Source organism: Lepisosteus oculatus, chromosome 1, assembly GCF_040954835.1.
Source record: "Lepisosteus oculatus isolate fLepOcu1 chromosome 1, fLepOcu1.hap2, whole genome shotgun sequence".
NCBI classification, from domain to species: domain Eukaryota; kingdom Metazoa; phylum Chordata; class Actinopteri; order Semionotiformes; family Lepisosteidae; genus Lepisosteus; species Lepisosteus oculatus.
The window spans coordinates 16,259,365-16,269,760 of record NC_090696.1 but is presented as its reverse complement, the minus strand read 5'-3'; the positions used below and the strand labels follow the sequence as shown (position 1 = coordinate 16,269,760).

Below are 10,396 nucleotides of genomic sequence, written 5' to 3'. Positions count from 1 at the left end.
CCGTCACCTGACCAGACCTGGACACGAAGCCTCACATAGTGCCGTCATAATTGTTATCACGTGTTATGGGTGAGTTTTTAAATGTTTTATTTAAACAACCAACAAGGAAATACAATACAAACAAGAGTACATATAACATATCCATAACATCGTCAGGGGTACATATTACAATACAAATACACTTTATGAAAATGTTTAAACAGAGTAAATAAACATAAGGTCCACACAGCTTTCATGTTTTTACATCTCGAAATAGTCTGCAAATACGCCTTTACATGTATTTTGAACTGTTCAAACATAGGCCTCTTTCCAGACCATTTCACTTTGTGTATATAATAACAGGTGACTTTTTAAAAAACGGTTGACCGTTAAATACAGCAGAATCTATTCTCTTACAACACCTCTTTTGAGAGAGGATGGCTTCAGACTTGTGTTTAAGGTATGCGAGTAACAAAGCTATAAACACAAAAAAATTGGAAACACTGAGCTAATTGAAGCTAGTTTTACTGTAGAAATAAAAAACAAAATGTTCAGATGTTTATATAGGGTGACCATATTTTGGTTTTCAAAAAAGAGGACTGGGGATAATCAACACTCATCACATGCCTCCAAAGTAATGAATCTTTATTACTTTTTCTAATCAAAAAATCAATCTAAACTCTCTAGTTTTTATTAAACTTCTTAGTAAACTTTTAAACAGTTGCAGGGTTGCTATTTCTCTTCCATAATGGCAAACAAGGAAAAAACTAAAATATAGCCCTATTTTAAACTTAGTTTTTTTTTTCATTTTAACACAACAAAAGTCTTTACATCTGCTGAAAAAATAAAGACAACACTGGTTGCAAAAATGATAAATTTTATCTAAACATTCTGAAGTACAATGAAACATATTAAACATTGTTGTTTGTCATGGCCATCAAAACAGCCACACACACAAAAACCATTTTCAAGCTTCACTGCGTGTTAGTTCAAAACATCTAGCGGTAATACAGTACATGGAACGAACGAAAATATGTAGGCCTGTGTTTGTTTACACAGTCTGAGTAACGAGCAAAACAAAATCCAGGACGATTTTTGGAAATCTATCAATCCCTGTCGGACCGATATTTTAGGTCTCAAAAAGAGGACATGTCCTGGAAAAAGAGGACTTCTGGTCACCCTAGTTTATAGGTAAATATCTTGTAATTGACATCAGGGGATGTTATGCTATTCTTGTACACAACAAGATTTTGTATTTTGTTACAAAACACAAGAACTTTGCAAAGCAAAGGAGTGTTCTCACCACTATATATGAATGGTCAGGCTGTAGAGGTGGTGGAGAATTATAAGTTCTTGGACACCTCCATCTCCATTACTCTAATATGGGAGGTCAACACATCCAGCATGGTCAAGAAAGCTCACCAGAGGCTGATATTTCTGAGGCGGTAAAAGAGGTTTGGAGTGTCACGGGAAGCAACCCTCTTTTACAGGTCAGTCATTGCGACTGTTTTTACTTTCTACGTCGCTGTGCGGTTTGGCAACACTTCTGCCCGGGACAAGAAGCCGCTAGAGAGAGCAGGGTATATCACCTCCAAAGCTGGAGGACTCACCCCACCTCTCCAGACCCTTCCCAGCCTGCCCAGCCTCTGCTCACTTGCCTCCCCTCTGGTAAGAGGCTCAGCTCTATCAGGACTGGGACTACCAGGTTCCTGAACAGCACCACCCAGAGGCTGTGATTTGCATAAACTCTGCACTTCAGTTCTGACCTTTTTGCTCTGTATTCTATCAGGCCCCGCTGTGGTTTATCACTGGTGAGTTTTCAGGATGGATTGTGAATGTTTTTATGGGACGCTGTCTACTATCGTCTTTATGTTGTACATTTGTATTGTATCTTTATTTGTATGAACTCAACAAACCAAATTCCAAGCAGCTGGTTGTTATGGCAATAGAGTACTGAACGTGTACAATGCACTTGTGAGTGTTTTGTAGAATATTGTGTACAATTCCTGTCACAACATTGTAGTAAAGATATTGCTGCTCTGGAATCAGGCCAGACAAAAACAACCAGATACATTCTGGGGCTGTCGGGAATTTCCTACACTGATGGGTTGAAATAACTGAACCTTTTAGTGTTGACCAGAGAAGACTCTGAGGGGACCTGATACAAGTATCCAAAACCCTCAAAGACTCAACACAGCAGATGTCTTCAGAAGGGACAGTGAAACACAACCTAGAGGACTGAAAAACAGGAGGCACTTGTTTACGCAAAGAGTTGTGGGGGTATGAAACTACCCAGCCATGTTCTTCTTGATGCAGACCTGACTTCTTTCGAGAAATAGCTGGATGAGCGGATCAATCATAAAACAAAGGGGCTAGATGCTCCAAATGGCCTCCTCTTATATGAAATAGCACTTCTCTTAAACCTTTTGAGATCTGTGTCGTATTGCGTAACGCTATCCCAGGAAATAGATCACAGTCGCATAGCACTGTAATCTATTTCAGGCTTTATAAACAATGATGTGCAAATTCTATTGATGAAATAGGGCCAGTATCCCTTGTTGTACAAACTGCAAACACTGAATGTAATAGTGAGATCAGTGTAAGAAACAGGGTCTGTGCCCAAACACATTCTGATAAGTGAAGCTGCAGAAGGTGGCATAGAAGGCACAGAAACATGTGGTTTTGATCAATCCAATTTATTTCAGTCTGTGAGGAGCAGTGCCCACCCTGCTCAGGGTCGGAAGGTATCAGAGGATCGTGGGGACCTGTGTGCCCGTCATTCTGGCGTCGCCCTTGCTCCCGAAGTACAGTGGCATTCAGTTCTTGGCAATGACCTGTTAAAGGGAAGAAGGGGAGGAGTCCAGACAGATGGACAGATCAGTCTTCCTGCCAGGCAGCCAAGTCAAAGACCCTGTGGCAGCACCGTGTTTGAGCTGGTGTCCATGTCTAAGAGACACCAGACTTTGTTCCCGCAGCAACAACCTGCACTGTTCTGCCATAAAACGTTTGATCATTGATGCTGAAATCCACTCCAGACCTAACCAAATGATTCAGTGCGCTGCCAGACCCGCAGTATGATCACACACAAGCTGCAGTAACTACACAAGAAGCACTAGATCAGAAATAGGCAGCCTTGGCACAGTTATAGTATGTTGAGGATATAATTGAGGGGATTGAGTGCCTGAGCTACACTTTTTAACCCCAAGCCCCCATGAGTGACGTGGCCAACAAGCAGGCATGATCCCAGCGGTCTGATATCCTTACGTCCTCCAGCCAGCCGATGTAAGCGGACACCCTGGTGAAGACAGTGGGCTTCTGGTAGTAGTTGCAGCCATAGGACGACACGAAGCTGGTCACGCCATGCACAGCGTGGTTCCCGTTGACCTGGCAGTTCAGGGGGCCGCCGGAATCACCCTGTGGGGGGGGGGGGCGAGAGAGGGCGGATCAGAGCGGAGCAGGAGCAGCCCCGCCCTCGCGTGGAAATAGAGGCCAGGGGGGTCTGAGGTGACGAAGAGCTGGCTTTCACAGACTGGCTCATTCCCAAGAGGGAAGGAATCGGGTGGCCAGCGTACCCCAGAAACCCAGTGAGTTACCTTGCCAGCACACACCACTGATCTCCCCCAATGGAGGGCCCCAGGGAGCCATCAGTTTTCCAGCAGTTGACCAGGGAAGGCAACAAAGAAGAGCAAGAGAGGAGCAAAGCGGTAGGGCTTTCAGCATCTGTACCTGGCAGCCGGATTTGTCGTAGCCGCCGGCACAGACCATGGTGTTCTTGACAGTGGAGCCCCACCAGGAGCTGCTGGAGCAGGTGCGGTAGTCCACCACGGGCAGGTAGGCCTGCTGGAGCACGCTGGCCAGCTGACCCCCGGCTGGACACAAAGACAACAGTGCTTTACACCGAGATCCGCCATGACCCACGGCTCTTCAAAGGCATGGCCAAAAGCACGGAGAAAGAATGGTGAAACAGAAAACGTCCTATAGTGCACGTTCATGGTGGAATAATTTTACAGTCTTATTTGCACAGGAGCGTATGCCTCAGAGAGCACGTACTGGACAATCAGGCATCATGCATCACTCCATGTTCCCACAGCTGTTTAAGCAATGGGCATGGAACCCATTCCCTGTCACTCAGGGCAGCAGGGAGATGCCCTGTCTGCAGGCAGCCGCAGCTGCTGGAGAGACAAGAACCATGTCCACAGAGCCATGTCCTCCGCTCTGCTCTGCTCTTTGAAGACTTGTCTCTTGTCTCTTGATTGGGACAACAGGGCAGCCCCCTGCCATTCTGACATGGAGCACGATGGCCTTAGAACTACGTTTCAAAACAGTCACAAAATGAGTTGGAACAAGTACAATCGCATTAAAAAGCAGAATTATACTATTGTGTTATTCCTGCACTTGTATCTGGGCTGTATTCTTTCTAAGGAAGTAAGTTTCCTAGGATGCCCAGGATGTCTGCTATTTAAATACACTATAGGGGCAGCTAAGGCCCTGGTTTGAATAGAATGTAGGTGGTGGGAAGGTACATAAAGTGTGAAAAGATCATTAATATAATGGCAGCATATATGTGTATGTCACTCTTGAGTCTTGTGTACTGTAACATACTGCACTGCATTGGTATTTATATCGCACTGATTGTACACATTTGGAAAATCCATTGGATGTTTTGTGTACTCCACACTCTGCATCACACTGTTTTGCTTGTTGTCTCAGTGAAGCCAGAGGGAGATTTCCGCTGTATGTGGATAATGAAGTAGATTCTGGTGAGACTGGGTCCACACTGTTAAGCGTTTAATTGGCTCTAAATCCCATTTGCCCCCCTCCCGTCAGCTCCAGTTCTGTGCGGGACACTCACTCTGGGTCCGCCCCCAGCCGGAGATGTAGCAGGGGTTGTTGTTGGGCAGGACCTGGCCAGAGGGGGGCAGGGTGCCCAGCTGCACATAGGAGTTCAGGGTGGCGTCCTGAGATAGCTTGAGCAGGGCGATGTCGTACCTGCAACCCAGGAAGAACTTGTCGGGTTTGGACAAAGAGGCCCCAGTCCTCTTCACCAATAAAGCTCTGCTGTTGCTAGACCGGTTTTGAATAAAACAGGCCCTAAATATGGCAAAAGATTTTGAATACGGTGCACACTAAGCTACCAGGAACCAAGAGGAAAATCCACCCTCTGTCACTTGGATATATACTTAGGGTCTTAAGTTACTGAAATACTTGTTATTTTTTTAAGTTATTCAAAGAAATTATTCAAGAATAGCTGGGGAGCACCACCTTTAGGATAACAATTTAAAAAATATACGTCTCCTCTTCAGTTTAGGTGAATCTGAGGCTGCGTTTGGAGTCTGCTGTCAATTGCGCTGTGTGGCGTACTTATTTGGTAGCTCTTGATCTTTGGTGCCCCCCTAAGGCCGGAGGCCAGCACTGCACGCAGGCCAGTCTGAGGCGAGGCTCACCCGCTGGAGACACTGTTGGAGTTCCAGTTGGGGTGCACGAAGATGCGCTGGACACTGATGTACTGCTCCGTGCTGTCGCTCGAGTAGAGGCTGTGGTCACCCAGCACTACGCGGAAAGTCATGGGCCTGCAGCACACAGGATAGGGGATCTTTTTATCCCAGTGAATCCCAGATTCACACAGGCAATTCACAGAAACTATCTTGCACTGTTGGTCTAGAACTAGGGTCTGCATCAGTTTGCACAGAATATTGATCTTAATATTTAATGCTTATATAACTGTTTAGTAAACCACAGTCATGTAGGTATTATATGTTTTATATATAGAGAGACACAATAAATATAAATAATAATAATTCCTTAGACCTATATAGCACTTATATAGCACTTTTCTGGACACTCCACTCAAAGAGCTTTACAGGTAATGGGGACTCTCCACCACCACCAGTGTGCAGCCCCACCTGTATGATGTGACAGCAGCCAGAGTGCACCAGTACTCTCCCCACACACCAGCTATCAGTGGAGAGGAGAACAGAGTGATGAAGCCAATTCATAGATGGGGATTATTAGGAGGCCGTGATTGGTAAAGGCCAATGGGAAATTTGGCCAGGACACCAGGGTTACACCCTTTTCGAGAAAAGCCCAGGGATTTTAATGACCATAGAGAGTCACAACATTGGTTTTATATCTCAGTGACATCAACTGTATACTGACCTGTTCTGAAGGTGATGTACTGTAGAAACTGTGAAACACCCTCTACTCCCCAGCGTATACAGGGGCTGGCCACTCCTAACTAAACACATTAGAACTATGGCTTAAATTGCTGAAAAACTTAACATTCACAAACTGAAGATGGCAGTTTTCAAATGTTATCCTGACATATTGTTGTGTTCTATGAACGCAGATTGATCATACCCCGCTTTGAGGAACAGCTACTGCTATCAAAGTGAACATGGAAACCTGGGTAGCTCGTTTGGCAGAATCATGTGATCTGGGTTTGGAAGAATTTGCCAAATTGTCATGATTTGTGGTCCAATTTCTGCCAACCACAGCTCACCAACCAACCTGACTTTTGCCCTCCAGGATCACTGGGTATAGTTTGGTTATTTATGATCGTGCAATAATATCAACTTATGGCACGTTCAGCGCTTTCTGTTTTAGTTGAGGTTTCACACCAGACAAAGATGAGACTGAACAAAGAAACCGCCAGGCGTGGTGCTGATGAGACTGGCGTTACCTGTCCACACAGTGGGCAGCGGTCATCACCCAGCGCCTCCTGATCAGAGTCCCTCCGCAGGTGTGATAGTAGCTCCCCCCAGAGAGATACTGCAGGGAGATCTGCCAGAGGGAGAGAAAGTGAGCACTGGGCAGTGAACGACTGCAGGTACACAGTTCATGTAGGGGGGGGGCGCTCTTTCCTCTTTCCCGGAATGTCCCAGCCAACGTCCCAGAATAGGGACTGGAGATTGTGCTGTGGAACGTGCCATTCTTCTGCTAAAACATTAAACTGCGGTTCTGATGACTAGTCCTTTAAAGATCCCAGGACACTGTTCTTAGGAGTAGGGCTCTTAACTCCACTGACCTGGCTAAATTCCATTCAGGGGTGCTACAAATTGGTCTCTGTAACTTTCCCCTTCATTCAATTGATGAAGATGCTTCTCCCTCCTCCCCCTGTTTCTGCTGTGTGTCACCCAGGTGTGTGCTGCACTTCAATGGTGAATGCATGGAGTCTGCTCCTGTATCTAAAGAGTGTTGGGATCCTTGGGATCGAAAAGCACCATATAACTTTGAGGAATTATTAAGACAGTACTGATCCACATATTTTATCCCTGAAAGTCCCCTGGCATCAGAGCCACTCTTGCCATTATTTAGGGGGGTGCCCAGTCCCCTCCTTAAGGAATGGACATTCCTTAGTGGTTAATTAGCCCAGTAATCATCTGTGTTAAGGAGAAGGAAACCCAGGGCACCTGGGAAAACGTCCTGGGAAAACTCCACATGGAAGAACACCCCAGTGGCACCAGCCTCCATGTTGGACTCGGTATGAAGCACTGGGTCACCAGGCTTTAGAAAAATATGTTGCTGTCAGACTTTCCGCTAGATTTCCAAGAACACGCGCAGACATTTCAGAGAGCTGCCCTCACTGAGCTTTGCACACAAAGCAAAAAAAACTCTGAAATGAGCTGCTAGTTTCTTCACACTCGCCCCGGCAGATATTAATCTGAAACAAAACATAGCTACATTGTCCAGCTTCACTTGGAAGCGCATATGGGGGTTCGTTGTCAAATACAATTTTGCACAGTCAACTTTCTATTTTCAGGTTTATTTTTTCATTCATATCTCTGATGGATGTAAAGCCTGTAACACAGACAGAGGGGCATCAGTCTAGTGCCTCTGTAAGCCTCTCTAGTGCTGATACTCAGTTCTAAGGAGGTAGGGTGTGTGGGGGTGAGTGGGGAGTGTCCGATGCCCCTGGGGGGGACTTTGGTGCCACTCACCTGCCAGGGCCAGGAGTGGGGCCTGGCGTTTTCTCCGTTCACCACACGCTCGAGGCCAACCGCATCCTCCAGGTACTGCACCTCCTCTGCCCACGCTGCGGATCGCACACCGCCACACACAGGCAGGCACAGGGGAGAGCAGTAAGTATGCTGCACAGCTGATGGACAGCTGCACAGCTCAGGCCTTCTTCCATGCTGACCGCCATGGGCTGCTGTTCTACATGCCAGCAGCTAAGAATCCCATTGCATAGCAGTCCAACCCACTCCAGGTTTTACTTTCTGCAAGCTCTCGTGGCAACTTTACTGGTTAGCCAGACAGGCTTGTGACGTCAAAATAACAGGAACATTGCTTGTCTAGCGTATTAGGGTAACAGATCCAATCCAGATCCAGGCCACGAGAGTTTTCTTTGCATTATATTCTCAACTCCACTCACATGGAACAAAATGGGTAGGAAAATTTGTCAAAAGCTCGCCTACTTCTCGATTTTAAATGATTAATATTCAAAATAACTTCAAACTTTCAACTTCAAAAACGAATGAACACGAATGATCAATTTAATTTAAATGCATTTCTTAATTGTGCAGAGCACCCTGAGGCTGAATGGGGAGAGGAGTTCTTACCGAACACGGCGAGGGTCGTCAGGAGCAGAAGTCTCAGCATGGTGGCACCAGGTGTCAGTGTTCACTGTACCCACCTGAATGCACTGCTGTCTTCTTATACAGTGCAATGCTCTGTCACGTGTCCCAAGGTCACAGCTAAAGTAATGTGTTCCTTCTTTTCCCAGCCAGTGGGAAAGGTCCAGCTGTGTCGCTAAAGTGTGTGCCCAATCCCAAGATTATCTCAGGAGACCAAGGCTGGCCCTTCCAGAGGCATCTTGTTTTCCATATCCTTGTCTGTTATTGATTTTTCCCCTTTGTTAATGCAAAAGAAGGGTCAGGCTCACTCCTGGGCTGAATTGCCAGAGGCAAGACTGAAGGCATCATGGAAGTGATACAGTAAGGAAGGTACCACTACATAACTGAATCCGGACCTGCGGTTCTCCAAGATCCCACTGAAGAGCCCACTGGGCCTCTGGGAGCAGTAAGATCATCTTGAGCAGGACATGATCAATCTTCCACAAAACATGGAATTCTCTGCAGTTCAAGCCCATCGGCTGGGCTTTAGCAGCCTGGCCTTCAAGTGAGGCGAGAAGGTACTGCATGTGAGACTGAGCTGCACACTCCTCTACCTCTGCCAGTTTTCAACAGGGCTATGTTCAGGCCAGGACTGGTGATACCACACTGTCTGGTTTCTCCTCAAGCCATCCAAGTCATTCAGGCAGTCTACTTGAGCAGTGGGTGTAGCGCACCGGGACAGAACTGGACTTTTTAGTGAGTCACACAGGTACAGGCACCTATGTCCCCTGAAAGCCAGCAGCTGCAGCCAGCGTCTTGTCTGGGTCAAGCTCAGCCTGTCACAGGCCCCTGCCCTCTGTGGGAGTCAGGCAGCTGTGCCCATCCCTCGCCCACCTTGTTCCTGGAACAGAGTGCAGAATAAACAAGCCGGCAGAGATTAGGTCCCTGGAGCTCTGCATAGCACCCTTCCTGTCTCACATGGGTCCCAGCACACCCCATCAAGGAAGGACTCTTAAAGGGGAGCTGCAGTCCCACTTTCTCAGACCGGTTATTCAATTTCAGTAACCGAATAAATTCATTGATGGAATGGGAAAAAAACGACAAATTCCCAAATAAGCACAAAACATGAACTAAATCTAAATCGCCATGTTATCTCAAACTTGCATTCGAGTGGCCCTTCCTGCTCACTAGTCACTGTAATGACTGATGACATGTGATGTACAAGCAAGTAAGTACAGATTGTACAGCAGACATTTCGCCGCAGAAATATTCCAATGTGATCTGCGTGTGGAGTTAAATTAGTATTTGTCGGCAAAACCGTCTGGAAGTCAAGAAAAATATTTCTATTGGATTATTATAGATGTGTTCACATGCATGTGTCATAACGTCGTAGGGCCGCTTCACCTCACTGGAAGCTTGGTTGTCTCCTCCTGAATCACAGAACATGGCTCTGGGCATACTTGAACATTTCGTTTGATGTAAATTCAAGTTTTTACCCTTTACTGTGTACATTTTATTTTTCTAATGGTTTGAAATGTATTCATCATTACCGATACTCACTAACCCCGAAATCTAAAATAAGCCTTGCAGTCCCCTTTAAGCCTTTTGCTGTCCAGACAGAGTAGGGATTCCTGCATTTAAATCCTGCGCTGCTGAAAATCATGCCACAGGATGACCTGGGCCATGACACCGCAGAGCCAGGGCTTCCCATGTTCATACCTTTCCAGCAGTGGTAGTACCGCAAAGTGAAAATTCATTTGAATGCTGCAGAATTTGCCAATAATCAGTGCTTACGCACGAATCATCCAGCGCATGGAACGTGCTTTAAGTTTGTTATAAATTCATGCTCCCCACATGGAAGTAAG

General features: G+C 46.2%; 1 protein-coding gene across 1 annotated transcript; it reads right to left on the bottom strand.

The window, feature by feature from the left end:
* Positions 1 to 2,665: 2,665 nt before the first annotated feature.
* Positions 2,666 to 8,626, bottom strand: LOC102694205 (chymotrypsin like elastase 1). Its single transcript, XM_006629345.3, has 8 exons — positions 8,538 to 8,626; positions 7,917 to 8,011; positions 6,659 to 6,759; positions 5,424 to 5,549; positions 4,832 to 4,968; positions 3,706 to 3,848; positions 3,244 to 3,393; positions 2,666 to 2,813 (listed from the first exon to the last, which is right to left on the bottom strand). The coding sequence occupies exons 1-8, from the start codon at positions 8,575 to 8,577 to the stop codon at positions 2,796 to 2,798; spliced, it is 810 nt and encodes a 269-aa protein (XP_006629408.3). The 5' UTR covers positions 8,578 to 8,626; the 3' UTR covers positions 2,666 to 2,795.
* Between the last annotated feature and the right edge of the window lie 1,770 nt (positions 8,627 to 10,396).

Coding starts and splice junctions, on each gene's coding strand:
- LOC102694205 (XM_006629345.3), bottom strand. CDS start 8,577: ATGCTGAGACTTCTGCTCCTGACGACCCTCGCCGTGTTCG. Junction 8,012..8,537: donor GACGACCCTCGCCGTGTTCG/GTAAGAACTCCT, acceptor TGCGATCCGCAG/CGTGGGCAGAGGAGGTGCAG. Junction 6,760..7,916: donor CCCACTCCTGGCCCTGGCAG/GTGAGTGGCACC, acceptor TCCCTCTGGCAG/ATCTCCCTGCAGTATCTCTC.